This window comes from Vipera berus, assembly GCF_964194415.1.
Source record: "Vipera berus genome assembly, chromosome: 4".
Taxonomy (NCBI): Eukaryota; Metazoa; Chordata; class Lepidosauria; order Squamata; family Viperidae; genus Vipera; species Vipera berus.
The window spans coordinates 79105553-79125674 of NC_138206.1; the positions used below are offsets into that span (position 1 = coordinate 79105553).

The 20122-nt window shown below is 40.8% G+C and overlaps 1 protein-coding gene across 4 annotated transcripts in view; it reads left to right on the plus strand.

Moving 5' to 3' along the window:
- Positions 1–1514: 1514 nt before the first annotated feature.
- LOC308667820 (E3 SUMO-protein ligase ZBED1-like) overlaps positions 1515–20122 on the plus strand; it is a 309814-nt gene continuing 291206 nt past the window's right edge. For 3 of the 4 annotated variants that reach the window (XM_081327333.1, XM_081327335.1, XM_081327334.1), the window contains exon 1: positions 1521–1740. In XM_081327333.1, coding sequence (XP_081183459.1) covers positions 1629–1740 — 112 coding nt within the window. In that variant the 5' untranslated portion in view covers positions 1521–1628. Of the gene's footprint in view, positions 1741–14809; positions 18407–20122 lie in introns of those variants that run through there. The other variant, XM_081327332.1, reaches the window with a different exon arrangement.

Sequence of the window (20122 nt, forward strand, 5' to 3'; positions counted from 1 at the left end):
TTTTTCATTTTCTGACTTTTAGTAATTACTGCATTTTTTTAGGGTGGTTAAAGACATTGCTGAGGAGTTCTGCCAAAAAAAATCCCATATATTGATAGTGTCAGCTAATTCTTTTAGGGTTTCATTTGAGCATAGAATTATTGCTAAGTAAACTGATTAGAACACAGGCCCTCTGATAAATATGGCATCCCCATTTACAACAAATACAACTGACAAGGGGGAGAGTATTCCCAAGGATACTGCAAAGCTGATGTCAGTTTATTTAGCACTGATCTATAAGAACCAATGATGTGATTCAAAATATCTTGATTAGTCTGAGGTATCAACTCAGTCATATTCCAGGATTCTTTTATATGGCACATTTTTATCAACCATCCATGTGCTAATGATAGAATAGGATGCATGAAGTTACACTTTAAGTTTATTTTAATAATGACACAATGTAAAATGATCCTCTAGTTCTGTTGGTGCAGTGTTTGTTACCCTGTATTTTCAGGAGGTAGTGCATATTTTATGCATTTTCTGACCTAAGTGATCAAATTCATTAAAAATGAATGGTTTATTAAAGCAGGCTATAACAAATACATTAAAAATGTGCATTAATATAATGGCATAATCCAAACTGTAAAATAGGCAATGTTATTGGAAATTAGATCACAACACTGCACAATGATATTGTTTTATTGGTTGAGCATCATAGATGTGTCTGATTGATTTAATAGTGGAAATAAGATCAGGGAAAGACAAGAGTTCCAGTCTTTAGGTACAGGTAGTCCTCCACTTACAACAGTTTGTTTAGTGACTGTTCAAAATTACGGCACCAAAAAAGTGATTTATAATAGTTTTCCAGGCAACTGTTGTAGCATTTCTATGGTCACACAATCAAAATTCAGACACTTGGCACCTGGCCTGGATTTATGATGGTTGCAGTGTTCTAGGGATGTGACTGCTTTTGTAACCTTCTGACAAACAGTCAGTGGGGAAGCCAAATTCATTTAACAATCCTGTTACTAAGTTCACAATTGCATTGATTCCCTTAACAACTGTGGCAAGAAAGGTTGTAAAATGGGGCAAAATTCACTTAACTTTCTTGCTTAGCAACAGAAATTTTGGTCAAAGACTACCTGTACTGCCTAAGGGAAAGAATAGCAATATCCCCTAATATTTTCCATTCCTAAGAGTGGTAAATGGTGTACGTGAGTTGTGAAGGAACCTGAGAAACAAATTAACGCATGTCTTGGCACATTCGAGGCAGACAGCACTATTAAAGCTTAAAAATAACTACGTGAGAGGGATCATGTCACCTCTTCACCCTATCTGCAACCTTACACGCAGCATCCCTCTCGATCTCCCGCGACAAGCGGGCGATAGGGAGGGAGCAGAGAGAAACCATACACGAAGGGATAAGAATACCGATCACCAGCGCACATGCTCAGAAAGGATCCGATCGTCCCATTGAAGGCGGGAGGCCGGAATCCTCTTCCGCTGGGTGTGGCTACCTAATAGGGTTCTGACGGCGTTGTGCTGATTCCTCGGCTGCCCTGGTGAGTTGGGAACTGGCTCTTCACCGACCAAGGTACAGAAAGGAATCTAAGGCGGCGTCTTTCCTTCAGCACGGCCTAGCAGCCATGTCACTATTGTCCCTGCTAATGCCTGCCCTTTGGGTCTATTTTATCGGCTTCCGCGTCGTCCTGGAGCAGCTGTTTCGACGTCTCCGTCCGCGCTCCGTTTCCAAAACAGGTTAGTAGATTGCACGCGGAGCTAGGGTGAGCAGTGGGTTGCTTAAATGCAAAAATAAGCGAGTGATTCTTCTCGAATGCCGTCGCTTTGTTATCTGCATGAGTTGGGCTTTTATTGTGCGGAGAAAAATGCAGGGAACAAGGATTCATAAACGAGAAACTAGAAATGGCAGTGGAAGCTTCCTGTTTTTTTAGTTTCTATGCTGGAAGAATTGGGAGAAGGGCACGCACGTAAAGATTGTCTAAAGTTACTCTCCTAGCAAACTGGAAAATGAAAGTGCTGTAATATGAGAGATTTCTCTTGAGCTAGTGCAGGTAGGATTGAACCTGTGGTTTCATTTTGATAGCAATATTTTGTTAAACTTTGCACTGAAACTTTGCAAGTAAAACGCCAGTTACAATAGTCTAAATAATGCACACCTGAACTGCTTTTGATCTGTACAAATATAATTAATTGATATAATTGTCTTGGTTAGAGCTACAATATTCTGCGGTAAAGATCAGTAATTTTCCCCATCCACAATATAATTTAAGGTGGTTTACCTGTGAATACACCTGGTCACTTTCTACTGAATGATTAAGCTCAACACCTTTGTTTCTGTTCTTTCTAGATTGTCATAATCTATTCAGTGTATGTTTTTTTTCCCTTTGACTTCTTTTACACCCTAGAGTTTCAGGATCTTAAAGAAAATTGTAGATAAATGATTTGTAGCTGTCTTGTTTAAGGAAAGCACATACTGGATACACAGATAAGCCATACTTTATCTTGATTGTTATTTGAATAGACACTACACTAGATCTAGACTGGATTTTTAGATTTCATTTAAATTAATTTATAATATGTAGACTGCAGATTCCACCTAGTTAGGTTGAGTGAAATGTGTTGATTTTGGTGTACTATATCATTGATGGACTGTGCCATATCTGAATATTATTTCACTTTTATTAAAAAGTGTTTTGCTAATGCATTTATGTTGCATTTAACCTAAGTATGTAATGTCTAATATTTTAATTTCAACATATAACTTAGAAATCTTTACAAGATCTATCCTTATTTTATCTTGAATGCATAATTATCTTGGTATATAGAGAAGATAAACTGAAGGCAAATTTTGATACAGTTGTTTTATAATCCTTGGCACTATGGTGTATAAAATATTGAATGCCATGATTTGTCTCTTCACTGGATTTGAAAACTAAAAGCAAAAAATTGCATCCATTCAGACTACAGAATTTTGTTGAAGGCAAGCACTTGCATTATGTAATTATACTGGCTTAATTACCCTTTTCCAGGAAATTTTAGAAAACTACTACTTCTCTGTCCTTTTCTGTTTTTCAAAGTTGGGCACTGATATGGGCAACATTACTCCTCTTGATTCCAAATTCTTGATAACGGTAAAAGATTTACTAAGAAAGCACCAGAACTTTTACAATTGAGAAAAAGCAGCAGTAGCACCTCTTTGTCTCTGAAATGAGGAAGCAGGAAACTCACCTGATGTGGAAAAGCAGCAAATAAAATTGCCCCTTTTCAATAGTTCTACCCACTTGTCTTACTATCTCTTCTTGCTTAGGTAACTAATCAGAACAAATTCTAATGTTCAGTTTTCACTCTTCTTCCTGAAGTTGTAATATTCTTTTCTGAAACTTCATAGACCAAAGGCTATAATTTGACAATTATAAATATAAGTTTCAACTTATTTGTTCCCAACTGGCTTACTACCTTACTAAATTCTGCCTTCAAATTTCAAATTATTGTAAGCCACCTCTGCGAAAGGGAGGGGGTCGGTCCAGTTTGTTTGTTGGTAAGAAATGTAGCATCTGAGATATTGTTCCACCATTTTGTTAGCGGTTTCTGCGGCCCCATTAGTAGCCAGGTGAAAAGCAGTTGATAGGCCTTGAGATGATCCAATTTAAAAAAAAATTCTCCAAAATTTCTGTCAAGGTAAAAATCACCTTTGTAGAGGGCGAAGGACCGTGCTTCAGAGAATGCATGATGTGCATGCAGGAAGGCAATGAAAACACGACGCATAATCTTACTAAATACCTTTTACTTACAAAAAATATAAAAACTAAAATATATATTATAAAGAGAGCTAGCTCACTACATCCTAACGTAACAGACAGTAGCAGCAAAGTGAATAAAACAATAAAGATAAAACACTGGGAACTTTTTCTAGACATGCGCACTAAACAGACTGAAACCAAAACATAACTGGTCATATGGGATTCACTATGGTTACCAGATAAGTTATCACAACAGGTGCAGAGAACAGGGGAAATGTACAGTTAGAAATGAATTTTTCTGACGAACAAAAAAAAAAGTGCAGTGACATTCCCCTTCTTTCGTCAGCAAAGTGAAGACTCAAGTAAGGCACATCTTCTCACGCAGATACTCATGCTGGGCTGTAGGAAGTGGTTTGTTCAGCATGTCAGCAATTTGATCACGTGTAGGCACATACTGTAATGTCACAAAACCTTGTTTAACCAGTTGCCTTATGTTTTGATATCGGATGTCAATGTGTCTGCACCTTGAACCTGTAAAACGTGTTTCAGAAATATAAACCACAGATTCATTATCTTCCATCACAGTGATCGGTCGAATCGGATGTGTCCAGATATCTGTGACTAAAGCATCAAACCAGGTTAAAGAATTGCATGCATCAGACACACAAGCATACTCAGCTTCTGTAGAGGAACAAGAAACAAAATTCTGTTTACGCACATGCCAGTAAACAGGACATCCATTCAAAAACAACATATAACCTGATGTACTTTTCCGTGACTTCTTATCACTCGCCCAGTCTGAATCTGCATAACAACATAACTCTGCATAGTTAGTATGTGTGGGTTCCAACAACAACTTCATGTCTTTGGTGTGTTTTAGATACCTCAATAACTTTTTAACACATGTCCAATGAAACTGTTTTGCCTTGCCTACGTGTCGTGATAAAAGATTAACACTAAGTGCAATGTCGGGTCTAGTCCAACTACTAATATACAGCAGCGACCCAATGACTGAGCGATATAGTGTTTGATCTTCGAACTCAGGACTTGGTTCATGTGCCAAAATGTGAAAGTCAGTTTGCATGGGTATACTCACAGGCTTAGCGTCCTCCATGTTGCAGTGATGTAACAGTTGCTCAATCTTCTCTTCTTGTGTGAGACTAAACCCCTTCTGAGTCTTGGCAATTTGAACACCTAAATAAGTGTTAATACATCCTAAAGACTTCAATGTGAAAAACTTTTGTAAAGCTTTAGCAAAAACCTCACTCATCTGCTTATTTGGACCAATATAAACAATATCATCAACATAAACAAGAATTATCTCATACCTATTACTGGATCTTTTAGTAAACACGCATTCATCTGTTTCGGACTTAATAAAGCCCATTGAATTTAGTTTGTCAGAAAGACATAAGTACCACATTAAACCAGATTATTTCAGACCATAAAGACTTTTGTGTAGAAACCAGGTATCCCCTTCTTGCTGTCTGAAACCTGGAGGACCTTTGACGTAGATGTCCTCATCAAGATCAGCGTGTAGATAAGCCGTTTCAATGTCGAACTGGAAAACTTCCAGGCCAAGGATAGTTGCAGTGGCTAAAGCAATTTTCACACTTTCAGTCCGCACTGTGGGTGAGTATGTATTTGTATAGTCCTCAGGATAACGTTGAGCGAAACCCTGGGCTACAAGTCTGGCCTTGTACAACGACTCACCATTCGGCTTCTTTTTGATCCTGTAGACCCATCGAGTACCAATAACTTTCTTGTTTGCTGGAGGGCTTGCAGGCGTAAACACTTGGAGTTTCTTTAGACTGTCCATTTCAGCCTGCATTGCCTGAAACCATTTATCTTGTTCTGATTCAGGAAGATGTTTGATTTGTGTGAACTTATCAGGAGGAACTGTAACATTACAAATCAAAGGTACAGGTGTTTTTGTTACTTGCCACGAATACCGTTTTGGAGGGATTCCCTTTGTGGTCCTCTTGGAACGTCTCGGGCCAACCGTCCATTCTTCTTCCGTGTCGTCCTCGTCTTCATCATTGTTGCCAGCAGCAGCGGCGGCGGCTTGCGAAGACGGAACAGTAGGTTGAGAAGAACTCGTGGAAGGAACATTCTCCTGTGAATCTTGATCATCAGGTTGCGTGGCATCAGCAGCATCATCTCTAGGAAAATAAACTCCAGGATCATTAGAATGAATCCTGGACCAGTCAGCATCTTCCTCAAAAGTAGCAGATTGTGAAACCACAATAACATGATGAGAGTCAATGTATTTGCTCCATTTTGAATTATCATCAATGCCCATAAATTCATCCTTTTTGCTGCAGGACCCCCTTTCTTTCTTTGGGCTAAAGGAATATTGACCATAGCATAGGAACCAAAAACATGGAGATGTGAGAGATCAGGCTTGTGTCCATACAACATGAAATAAGGGGTCTGATTTATCACACTACTCCAAGTGCGGTTGATGATATGGTTAGCATATTTGATAGCTTCACCCCAGTATGGAAGACTGAGGTTAGCATCTTCAAGAAGGCAACACATCATGGTTTGCAGAACTCCATTTCTGCGTTCTGCCACTCCATTTTCAGCTGGAGTATAAGGAGCAGATGTCTGATGTACTATTCTATTCTCACGCATCCAGTCCTGGAAACGCTGAGACATGAATTCAGCACCGCGATCACTCTGGATTCTGGCAATGTTGACCTTGAATTGGGTATAGACAAGACTAGCAAAGTCTTTAAAGATCTGAAAGGTCTCAGATTTTTCTTTCATAGGATATACATATCCATATCTAGAATAATTATCAACGATTGTCAAGAAATATCTTTTACCACCAAGTGTTGGTGCAAAAGGACCAACTATGTCAGTGTGTACCAAATCAAAAATGCGTGTTGACAGGCGTGTAGCGCATTTTGGAATTGCTGCTGCCTTAGATTTGGCTTTCTTGCAGACAGCACAGTCCAAGAACACCTTACACCCCTTTAGATCCAAACCTCTTGCGAACTCTGGCATCTTCTTCAGAACATGGAAACTGGCATGACCCAATCTTCTGTGCCACTTATGGATACACCTGGAATGCAAAGGTTTACCTGTTAGTGAATTCTCAACGTTAGCATTTTTATTAGGGACCCCAGGCTTGCTGTGAGCAACCTGTGTCTTTTTTGTATTTTTATCATCTTTAGGAACCTTTGGAGTAGCAACAGGATCTCTCTCTGGGACGTCTCTCTCTGGGCCTGTGCTTTTTGGAACGTGTATACTTGCCTGCTCTTGCTGCTTAGACTTTGGTTTTAAATAATAAACACCACCAATCAACATGGTTTCAGCAACAATATCTCCGTCCTTGACTATATAACTTGCTTTTTCAAGATGGTGGACCTGAAAATGAGAAAACCTAGACAAATGACTCTGACTAAGCAAATTACTACTGGCAGACGGAACATAGTAAACATTTGGAATGAGAGCACCGAGCTCTTCAATATAAACAGTTCCTTTTCCCATGACCTGAACAGGATGATTGGAAAAAGAGTAAAGTTCACGAAGTTCAGGTTCAGGCTCGTGCATCTCTGTGTAAAGCTCTTTTCTGTAAGTAACATGTAATGCTGCTCCGCTGTCCAAAGTCCAAAGACGTCGTCTGTCATACTCTGGTTGAGGCTGTGGATCATTGGTCACAACTAATGTGACAAGTGGAGCTTGTGGATCACGCCTGGAACCACGACCACGACCTTGTCGTCCGCCTCTACCTCTGCCTCCTCTGGAATCTGTTCCTCTGGGCTGGTATGTGACGGGCGCTGGAACTCGTTGGGGACAATCCCGGGTGGCATGTCCCACACGATTGCAGATGTAGCATCTTGGCATCCTTGGAACGTAGGTCCTTCCACGGAAGGCACGCCTCGCTGAAGCTCTTGATGCAGGTGGTTCCCTTAAATGTGGCGCAGCTTGCATAAGTGCCTCTTCTTTGGCTAAACTCCTGCATACATGATCCACTGTGCGTTGAGCAATAGGCACTTGATTAATCTTGGAAATAGCATCTTTCCACTCATGATTCAAAGAATTGATGATAATGCTGATCATTTGAAAATCATCAATAGGATAGCCTTTTTCACCCAGTTCTTTTCTAATACCTTTCATTTTAGTCAAATGTGCTCCAATATGTTCACCAGGTTTTAATCTGGAACCATGGAACTCAGACAAAAGTAAACATGTAGACTCAATTGATGTAGGCCGATAACATGTCTCTAACTGAGTCCAAATATGTTGGGCAGTTGCATCTTGTGAAAACGTGAGCTGCAATTCAGTGTCCATTGACATCAATAATGTTGTGCATGCTCTATTATCCAAGTCCCGTATGTCAGGAGTCCATGGCTGGGCAGGAGGATTAAACACCATCATGTGAGTACCTTCTCTGCGTAGCAAAAGTCCAACCTCACTGACCCATGCCCTGTAATTCTGTCCTGACTTCTTTAATTTTGAATCACCAGCCAGTGGTACAATGGAAGGTGTTTGATGAGGAATATACAATTGAGGTACTGGCTGTGCAGGTTGTGCAATCCGACCATAACCTGCAGGGGGCACCAGTGGCGTCTGTGCCTGGACATGCGGCAGTTGCATTGAAGCTGCCGGTAGTCTTGGTGCTGGCTGTGACTGTCTTTGAGCTGCTATTCCACCTTGGCCAGCAGGAGGCGCTGGGGCTGGTGCAGTAGCATAACCTGCAGATGACACTGGCCTTCGCATATAAGAACCCGGTAGCAATTGCATGTGGGTTAAATATGGCTGTGTTCTGCCAGGTAGAGGGGCTTGCATAGAAGCAATATTAACAGGAGAAGCAATAGTAACAGGAATCCTAGCACCATCAGGGGCTGGAGCCTCAGATAACGGCAGAAATCTTGCATCTCTGAGCAAAGACTCCTCCATAGACAATTGCGAGAGTGAGAGCTCCAATTCATGTCTTAATGCAGCTTTACCAGTAGATGGTGCTATAACATTTGCTTCAGGCATCACTGTGGCTCTGTATGTCCTTTGGGACAGCCCATAATCATGTGACATAGGAGCCTCCGGTTCCCATTCGTCTTGCATGACATTCAATGATGGGCGTGACTTTGGCTTTGGGGAAGAAGGAGGCAATATGGCTTCTCCTTGTGGGTGTGGCAATATGGCCGGTTCATGCTCATAATTCCTCTCATATTGCTGAACCATTGACACATATTCCTTTGCCTGCTGCAAACGCTTTTCAAAAACCCCAATTTGTTCACAGTAGCCTTGCATAGCCCTATCTCGCATAGTTTGCTTGGGGCCTGAAGGAGCAGAAGGAATTTTCTTCGGCTGAACTTTAGGTTTCGCTCCAAGCCTTTGAAATTCATCTTGAGCCCCTGGAGTGTGAACATGTTCAAAAGCAGCTGCCAGGGAGCTTGGAAAAGTAGAAAAAGGAGTGACTGACCTTGCATCGTTGACAGGAGCAGGTGCGTCTTCTCCAAGGCGTGTGGCTGAAGCTATCGGAGTTCTTAAAGTTGAAGGGAGATGCCCAACAGACAGACTCCTGGCCTCCCGTTTCAGCCGTGGCTTCCTTCCTGACATGTTTCAGCAATTAATCACCGCTGCCTCGCTAGCACTAACTAACTGATAACAGCCGCAGAAACATGCATCTCTAAAAACATAAATCAAACCATCCTCGATACCAAAATGTCAAGGTAAAAATCACCTTTGTAGAGGGTGAAGGACCGTGCTTCAGAGAATGCATGATGTGCATGCAGGAAGGCAATGAAAACACGATGCATAATCTTACTACATACCTTTTACTTACAAAAAATATAAAAACTAAAATATATATTATAAAGAGAGCTAGCTCACTACATCCTAACGTAACAGACAGTAGCAGCAAAGTGAATAAAACAATAAAGATAAAACACTGGGAACTTTTTCTAGACATGCGCACTAAACAGACTGAAACCAAAACATAACTGGTCATATGGGATTCACTATGGTTACCAGATAAGTTATCACAACAGGTGCAGAGAACAGGGGAAATGTACAGTTAGAAATGAATTTTTCTGATGAACAAAAAAAAAGTGCAGTGACAATTTCATTGTGAACTGCACCCCTCTGTCTGAAATTATTCACTTAGAGGCGCCATGTAGCTGGTAGATATATTTTAGGAACAATTTAGTCAGGCATTGGGCTGATGGGAGTCCTTTGCAGGTGATAAAATGAGCCTGTTTTGAAAACAGGTCTATCACAGTTCAGTTGACAGTATTTCCTCTACTGTCTGGTAGGTCTACTATAAAGTCCATAGCTATTTCTTCCATGGTTGAGAAGGATCAGCCATTGTTTGCAGTAGCCCACAGGTTTTCCCTGGTATTCTTTTCATGGTGGCACATACAGTACAGCTCCTGACATAGTTTTCCATGTCTCGTTGTAGTCCCGGCCACCAAAATTGCTGGCGAATGAGATGTGGAGTTTTTAGATATCCAGAGTGTCCAGCCTGTTTGACATCATGGCTGTGTTTGAGAGCGTTAAGAAAGAGGGCTTCAGGCAAGTACAATTTCACCCCCTTGTAAGCCAGACCATCCCTGCATGTTAGGGATGTCTGATTGTCTTTGAACCATTGATCGGCGAGTTTTCGTTTTATTTTCTTTACTCCAGGGTCATCAGGATTAGGGGTCCTGTGAGGCGTGAGTTGGGCAACAGTTTGTGGACTGGAGATAATTGCCTCGTTAATTTCTTCGCATTCGCTTTTGTACTGGGGCAATCTCGATAGTGCATCAGCTAGGAAGTTTTATCCTCCTGGTATGTACTTTAGAGTAAAATTAAAAGTGCCCATCGCACTTGCTTTGGGGACAATTTGCAGGGAGTTTTTAGTGCCTCTAAATTTCTGTGATCTGTCCATACTTCAAAAGGCACCTTGCTCCCTTCTAGATAGTGTTGCCAGTTTAATAGCCCCCACCTAATTGCGAAGTCCTCCTTCTCCCAGACTGCCCATCTTCTCTTGCTTTCAGTGAATTTCTTAGAGGTGTAGGCACAAGGTTGCAGGACCCCACTTTTATTCTTTTGCAGTAATACAGCTCCGACTGCCACGTTGCTGGCGTCAGCTTGACTTACGAAGGGCTCCCCTGGGTAGGGATGCTTTACAACTGGTTTGGCAGCAAATAGTCTTTTTAAATTCTCAAAAGCTGTCTGACAATTCATAGTCCATGCTAGTGGTTGGCCGGGTTGCGGTTTTCCCCCTCCCTTGCCCGTTTTGAGTAGTTCTGTAAGGGGTAGAGCAATCTTGGCAAAAGAAGAAATGAATTGACAGTAGAAGTTGGCAAACCCTAGGAAGCTCTGGAGCTGTTTGCGAGTCTTTGGGGCAATGGATGATCCTCAAATCTTTCTCTCAGCCCTAGGAGGAAAAGGTGGGGGTCCTCCAATTCAGGGGCTTGCTCATTATATAAATTGTTTAACCATTCAGATGCTTCTCCCTCTAGGCTGGATGCAATCACATCGACCATAGCACCTGGATCCGGGTAGAGATAGGCTCAGCGATTCAAATGAGAGTGTAGTTGGTTGAGGAAAAAAATCAGTTTCTCTGGGTCCCCATTGAAGGTTGCTCTGAGGGGTGGGGCCATCATTGTTTGCTGGGGCCCCCATCTTGGTTGTTGGTTCAATGGCTGCCGGGCCCCCCCACTGCTTCTGGCTCCATACTGATTGTTGATTCAGTGGCTGCTGGGGCCCCCCACTGCTGCTGTTGTGTCCCCAGTTGCTGATGGCCCCATCCTGGTTGTTGGTTCAACGGTTGCTGGGGCCCCCACTGTGGCTGTTGGACCCCCAGTTGCTGGCTACCCCATTGGTGCTGCTGTATGCCCAAGGGTTGCACGTTTGGGCCCTGCTGCTATCCCCCTTGCTCTGGTTGTCTGAGAGGAGGCTGCTGATGGCCAGCGGGAAGTCGTGGCACCACCTGCTGCTGTAGGCCCCTCAATGGTTGTTGGATAGATGGGGGTTGCTGTCGTCTACTCTGTTGTTGGTCTGCAGGGAATTGTGGCGTCCTCTGCTGCTGATCTACTAGGAGTTGTGTTAGCCTCAATTGCTGTGGCGCCTCCCTCAATTGCGGGCCCCTCAATGGTTGTTTGGTGCTTGGGGGTGGTGACCAGCCTCCATGGAGTTGTCGTCCTCCAACTAGCTGTTCCTGTCCTGGCTTCTGCATTACCCCAAGCTGTTGCAAGGCCTCTATTAGCTGATTTAGGCCCAGAGGTTGTTGCTCCTTCTCCTTTGGGGGTTGCCATACTCCCTATTGCTGCGGGGGTCCTAGGTTCTCTTCCTCTGTGGGACTGGAGGCCCTAGCAGGGAACTCCAGGGGTTGGAGGGCTGTTAGCTCTGCAAAAGGGGGGCTGGGGGCCTCTCTCAGCAGGAGCTGTTCTGCACTCCTCACTTCTAGCTCTTCAAACCTTTCTGCTAGATAGTCAGTTGATTGGTTATGGGTTGCAGACGGATATTTCCACTCACCTGAGTATTCAGTCTCAGGTGGCCTGGCGGCTTCCCACCAATCTGGGGAATGCGATGTGCAAGAGTCGTCTCTTTGTTGTCGCTCCACCTCCTCTGCCTTTGAAGCCCTTGGGGATGGCAAGGCTGCTTCCAGGCATCTGGAGTCTCCACTGGGCTTAATCCACTCTGACGACCAGACCAATTTTCCTGGTTTAGGTCTAGCTCCCGACTGGGAGGATTGCTGAATCTCTTTTCCTACCGGCTTCTTCGCTGGACCTTTCCCTCCTGGGGCGGCTGCTGCTACTGGGGAGCTGGCTTCCGGCAATTTTCCTTCCTTCATGATGGGATCTTCCCCAACTCTTTGTCAGCCTGTCTTCCAAACTTAGAGATAGCGATGGGAGTTCAGGACCCCCTAGTTAGTTTGTAAAGTTGGTGGATTCCAGCTTGATGTCAGGTTTCCGAGGGATGAGCTCTTCAAAGAACTCTGAGGCATTGTTTACCTAAAAAGACTTATTAGAGCCCTATAACATTGGCAATGCTTGTGAGAAGCTGGAATCTGAATTCCCCTCCCCTTAGCACAATAATATTAAACACAATTCTTCTCTTTTCATTGCTGTCATTAATCACATTCTCAAATTAGTTTGAAAGGTTAGGTCTACATCCTTAGCGTAAACCCCCCAGTTCTTACTTACTGCCTCTTGTTACATTCAACCTTGAAACTTCCACTACTGTTGTTTATGTCTAACTAATTTTTCATACATTCCTCCTTCCCCCCTCCCTTCTTCAACTAACTCTAAAAGTGATACACAAGTAGAAATATGAAATAGCTGCTTCTTCATCTTTTGTCAAAGCAAGAACATCCGATTTTAGCAACATTAACATCGGATGCTTGACACCTGGTTCATATTTATGACAGTTGCAGTGTCCTAGGGTCATGTGATCACTTTTTGCAACCTTCTGACAAGCAAAGTCAATGGGGAAGTCAGATTCATTTAACAACCATTACTAATTTAACAACAGCAGTGATTCACTTAATGAATGTGGCAAGAAAAGTTGTAAAATGGAGCAAAACTCACTTAACAAATTTTTCAGTAACATAAATTCTGGGTTCCGTTGTAAGTTGAGGACTACCGATATACAATTTATTTCAGAGGAATTCATTACAGTTTAAAATAAAGGCTAAACATGACGTGTAGTACTTTCATGGAATAAGCCTTGTAATTCTCATGAAAATAATACAAGTGATTTCTAATTATCGTTATCAACTTGTTTTCAACTATTGAATCTAGCTTATAGCTCTTCAACTCTTAGATTTTGTAGTAGTCTCCCCATCTGAGTGTAACCAGATGCATTCTAGTTTAGCTTTTTTGAGATCACCCCATCTCCTATGATGTTAATTTGGGATATATAGTAGTGCTGCAAAGACTCTTATGGGGAGAACTGTGTGACCATCCAGAGGAATTTTTAAAATTTCTGTTTAAACTTCTTGCTTGTTGAATTTTAACCACCCTGCTTGTTCATTTGTGCATTAAATAAAGTAAACAGTTCAAAACTAGGCATAGAGAGCAGTTTACACATTTGGACATACTGTATTGAAGCAACTTTATAGGACTGAATTTCTGAAAGCAGCACAATAAATACAGCACAACTCATATTTTCTAATAAACTTCTCAGTAACAAAAGGCATTGTTGTAAGTTAGATTCTAGATGAACATTCAACAAATGGTCTTCCAAATTCTGTTCATTAAAACGCTGCTAGCTTTTATGTCATCTTTGTTAATGCTATGAAATATCAAAAAATAAAATAGAACTATTTGAGCATATTCATAATAATAGCCAGGAAAATACATCCATGCTTATGACAATTGGAAAGTCTCAAGAAGGGAAAAAGAAATTTCACAAATTCTCAGTTTGTGAAATGCTTCCTTGCTCACTGCCTTAAGCAGTACTATATGTTTAGGATCATAAATTTTCACTTATCATGGTGAGTATTTCTTCTGGTCAGTGTGATCAGTCACTAATACACTCTTATTCATGGTACAGGGGGAAAAAGGCAGCTATTTCTCGAGTTATCTATAGAAGCTTTCTGACACTTGAACCTGGAGAATAAACTATTCTTGAAGTCAGATTCCTGGTATGCAGAGATTGCATCAGAGATGAGAGTGTATTCAGTGTTGAAAGAGATTAGATAACATTTTGTTGTATTCTTGGATGCATCAGCTTATTGTAATGAGCTATCTCTGCATATTTAAATTAAACATGTAATTGAGGCTATGGCACTTACTCTATTTGTAATACTATCTATGTAAGCTGCCCCAAATTACCTTGAAGTAAGATGGGCAGGTATAAATTTTATAAATAAAGTAAAAAAATGTTAGCAATTTATATCCCATATTCTTGTCCAGAGGGCAATTAATTTTGGTCCAATGTTTTGTCATAAAATCTATTACCTTGCAAAACATGTAGAAGTAATATTGCATATATTCAGTTTCCAAAGAGGAACATTCCAATATTATTATTAAGGTAGGTTTTGTATATTTATTGAAGCATTAATTTTATACAGTTGAGCAAACCAGTCCTTTCTCATGTTATGTTTATCTGCTGCCTTTTATCAGGTGCTCATTAATGAGTGAAGAATCAAAAGGTTGGGACAGTGGATAAGAAGCAATGGAGAGTAAAACTTTGGAAACTTCCCCATCAGACCTAAAGTTAGTGGCCCACCCAAGAGCAAAGAGTAAAGTATGGAAGTACTTTGGCTTTGATACCAATGCAGAGGGATGTATATTACAATGGAAGAAGATCTACTGCCGCATTTGCATGGCACAGATTGCCTATTCAGGAAATACATCCAACCTTTCTTACCATCTAGAAAAGAATCACCCAGATGAATTTTGTGAATTTGTGAAAAGCAACACTGAGCAAATGAGAGAGGCGTTTGCAACTGCATTTTCAAAACTGAAGCCTGAATCATCTCAGCAGGTTGTTCAGGACAACTTAATTATGAAAACAAGTCACAATTATGAGAATAAAAAGCATCAAGAGCTGACCTCAGCAGTGATTAGTTTAATCTGTGAAGGGTTACATCCTCCATCTATTGTTGATGAACCCACATTTAAGAGTCTCTTAAGAACAGCTGACCCCAGGTATGAACTTCCTTGCAGAAAGTACTTCTGCACAAAAGGAATTCCTGAAAAATATGTTGCTGTTAGAGAGATTGTGTTAAAAGAATTGGCAGACATTCCATGGTGTGGCATATCAACTGATATATGGAGAAGTCATAGCCAGAATAGATGCTATATAACATTGTCTGTTCATTTTCTTAATAATAGTTCTTCTGGCAGCTTGGCTATTAATTCTCGTTGCCTAAAAACATTTGAAGTGCCAGAGGAAAACACTGCAGAGACAATTACAAGAGTCCTGTATGAGATATTCATTGAATGGGAAATCAGTACCAAAGTTTTTGGGGCTACAATGGATAATGGAAAAGATGTAGTGAAAGCTTGCTCTCTTTTGGACATTTCAGTACAGATGCCTTGCTTAGGTCAGACTTTCAATGCAGGTATACAGCAAGCTTTTCAGCTTCCTAAATTGAGTAGTGTACTATCTAGATGTCGAAAACTGGTGGAATATTTTCAGCAGTCTACAATAGCCATGTGCATGTTGAGTGAAAAGCAGCAACAGCAGAATAGTTTGCACTGCATGCTTGTGAGTGATCGTGTTTCTTGGTGGGGCAGCACACTTGCCATGCTGCAACGTCTTAAAGAGCAACAGTTTGTCATTGCAGCAGTACTTGTGGAAGATAGCAATAATCACCACCTGATGCTGGAAGCTAATGAATGGAATACAATTGAAGGGCTGGTGGATTTGCTTCAGCCATTCAAGCAGGTAGCTGAGATGATATCTGCTTCCAAGTACCCAAGAATAAGCATGGTGAAACCTCTTCTTCACATGCTGTTAAATACAACATTAAGTATAAAAGAAAATGACTTAAAAGAAATAAGCATGGCAAAGGAAGTGATTGTCAAGGAATTATCAGCAACATACCAGCATAATCCTGAGATAGACATGTTTCTCAATGTTGCAACTTTCTTAGATCCAAGATACAAGAAATTGCCCTTTCTTTCGACATTTGAAAAACAACAGGTTGAGAACAGAGTGCTGGAGGAAGCAAAAAGTATCCTGGAAAAAATAAAAGACAATATTTCAAGGCCTGAAGAAAAATTGTTTGCAGTGTCAGAAGAGCCACCAGTGAAAAAAGTGGCAATTGCTTCCATGCCTCATCCTCCTAGTGCTATCAATAATATGCTTGCAGAAATCTTTTGCCAGACAGGGGGTGTTGAAGATCAAGAGGAGTGGCATGCTCAGATTATTGAGGAACTGAGTAATTTCAAGTCACAGAAAGTCCTTGGCCTTAATGAAGATCCACTCAAGTGGTGGTCTGATAGAATTGCTTTGTTTCCTTCTTTGCCAAACGTGCTTCGGAAATACTGGTGCATTGTAGCTACAAGGATCTTTCCAGAACGTCTTTTTAGTTCTTCAGCCAATGTTGTTAGTGCTAAAAGAAATCGGCTAGCCCCAGCTCACGTAGATGAGCAGGTTTTTCTGTATGAGAACACTCATAGTGGATCTGAAGCTGAACCTGATGAAGAGGATGAAGGCGAGTGGGGATTGGAACAGAGTCATATGACTAATTCAAGTGACCCAGCAAATGGGAGCAGCATTTTTTTAAATATGCGTGATAATGGCTTCATGTAGAAGCAGTAGACTTTCAGACAAAAGCTAAAGTCTTAAATTACCAAGCAAAAAAATAACTTTTAAAAATGTACATATTGATCAACTTCACCATAGGCAGGTTTTGTATGTGGAAGTATGTGTGTCTGGATCATGGTTGTGATTTGTGATTCAAGAACATATACTGGCATAAAAGTTATGAATATAGAGTAAAAAAACTACAGATATATTTTATCACAGTTTTAGAAATAGGATGTATAAGTAGTAATTTATAAGCACATGGTTAGTCACCTGCTATACAATCCCTTTAAACCAGTGGTGTCAAACTGACAGCCCGTGGGCCAGATGCATCATGGCGAAACCGTGCCTACCCCATTGCCAGCAATGGAAAAAAAGTCACAATACGTTGTGACATGTCACATGACGTGAGTTTGACACCCCTGCTTTAAACAATATTTTTAGCAAATATATGACTTAAGATCAATATGCAAAGTGTTTTTGATGTAGCAGTTTTGATTTTTAAAAGTTTTGATTTAAATGTTAACACATTTAAATATTTAAAGCTTTTTAAAAGTCAAATTATCAGGGATTAATTACGTAAGGGATCTAATGATTAATAGATTCATGTCTTATTTCTGATGAACCAGATTATTTCTTTGTTGTTAAGTGTCCTAAAATAGAAATGTTAGGATTTTTATTTTTATCTGATTGTAGTGAAATCTTGGCACATGTGCTGGGAATGCTATGCTACAATGCAGCCATAGGAACCTGTAGACTTTTAGATATAGCTGAATTTTATCTTTTCAGGAGCTGCATATTGTGTTTGTGGTAAGGAATAATGTTGGAGCAATGTTGTCATTTGTACTATAAACTGAATGTAACCTTTCCAAGATTAATATAATGGCAAGAAATATTAGGTTGCTCTATCAGCAAATGAATATGAAGTTGAATTATATCACCATACTGTTACAAGTCATTAGTTTTGTATCGTGTATTGCCAAGCAATCCTTTGTAAAGCTTAGAAGGAGTACTTTCTTCATTTGTATCTTCAAGAAAACTGTATATATAAAATGACATGCTTCTGGGCACCATACCTGATATATCACATTAATGCAGCTGCTTTGCTAATTTATTCCATAAATTCTAAACTTCTGTTGCATGGAAACATCTGTGCTAAATGGTAGTGGTTCTTGTTACGTTATACCTGAAAGGAAATTTACCAGCTTCTACTAGCTTCTAGTTCAATATCAGGTCACTCAAACATGGATTGATTTTTGCTTATAAGTGTTAAAAATAATGTTCTAGACCAGGGGTCAGCATCCTGAAACAGTGAAAGAGCCACTCGGAACCGGTTCCCTCACAAAAGGAAAAATTGGGAGCCACAAAAAATGCGTGCACATGCGTGTACATGCGCGCATGTGCAGAACAGGGTTTTACTGAAGAGTGGACACAAGGCGAGATATACACCTACCCTGCATATTTAAATTGATTGGTTGAACTTTTTTAGTCCCACTTTTTTTTTTGGACTGCACATGGCAGAGCACTGGGAGCCGCAGGAGACGGCTGAAAGAGCCGCATGTGGCTCCGGAGCCGCGGGTTGCAGACCTGTGTTCTAGACCAGGGGTAGGCAACCTTGGCTCTTTTATGACTCGTGGACTTCAACTCCCAGAATTCCTGAGTCAGCCTGGCTCAGGAATTCTGGGAGTTGAAGTCCACAAATCATAAAAGAGCCAAGGTTGCCTACCCCTGGTCTAGACATTTGTAGAATGCTTCAGTCATCTGTTCTTAGCAATGGGTGTATTGCTAGAGTGGTAGTCTTCATACTTGAGAGTTACTAGGCTATGGAAGGATAGACTTAGAAAATATTTTGAAATAACATTTACTGTGTTGAAGTAAGACTTTCTCTGCTAGACATTTAGGCCATAATCTTTTCTAGTTCTAATTTGATGCTTTTTTTTTGAGGGACATTGCTTGTTAAAGATACTTCCAACATAAGCAGTTCTCGAATGCTTCCCATATTTATGCTCTTTGCCAGAAATGATTAACTACTTTATGTAGAAAAGCAGCATAGAAGACTTTTGAGATATGCCAGATAGGTTTGTGTGTATCAGTTTATGTCACCAATATAACAAATTCTGCCCTGGAATTTACTCTTGTAAATAAGAGTTGATAAGTAGAGAAGTAAGGCACTTGATCTTTACTCAACCCATAATCAGACTGTAAGGACCCACTTCAATCTACATCTTAAGAAAACAGAACTCTTGGAAACAGTTTCTTCCAACAGGAATTTTTACTAAGAGAAATTGACTGAAGGCATGCTAGATGGGATCTGGGGGATCCGTCCCTCCACCATTCAATGTTTTAAAGTGTTCCCAAGCAGCCCCCCCCCACCCGCAGTTCTTTTGGGCGATCCAAAGCGGCAGATTTCTAGGTTTTACTTCAGGAAAGATAACATCAATCCGGCTCCCTTGGCATGATCATTCAATCCGCTTCTCTTTCCCTCTCCCTTTTCCCCTAGCTGTTGGTAAAGAAAAGAGTTTCAGAGAGGCATAGGATGAAAGGCAGATAGATGGCTACATTGTTATGCTTAGCAACAAGTGAATGAAAAGGTTACTTTGTAGTGAAGACAGGAAGTGAAAGTAGTAAAACCCTATGCATACCCCCTCCCCTTTTTAGTATGACAGAATCTAGGAGATAGTAAGGATTGGTTTTTAAATCAGAGAAGGTAGATAGAAATAAAATATAACTGGATTCTGACACAGGCTGTTGAAGCAGACGTGAATATACTTGTGCTAAATAGTGCTTAGATAAGTAGAGAGTCTTCTGAATCCTGTTTTAGCGTTGCCCTATTCAGATATAGCTGATAGATTTGGGCTTTGATTTGTACAAAATGATCACGGTATGATAAAGAGCTTTCATTTGTATCTCATTTGCCATCTTAACTGAGCTGATCTTACACTTCTTGGCTAATCCAATTTTAAGTAATTAAGGATGCAAAACTACTGCATGATGAAACATTTATGTTAATTTAGTTGTTACAGAGCACAGTGTGCTGAGTCCTAAGTCTATGCAACATCAGATTGAAACTTAAGCACAGTACAAAAGGGCAGTGTTCCTCGTTGGATCTGAAGCTGCAAAGATGCTTGGGAGTACGAGAGGTCATATATGGCTACTTCTCAGTGCTTTCAGTACCTCTT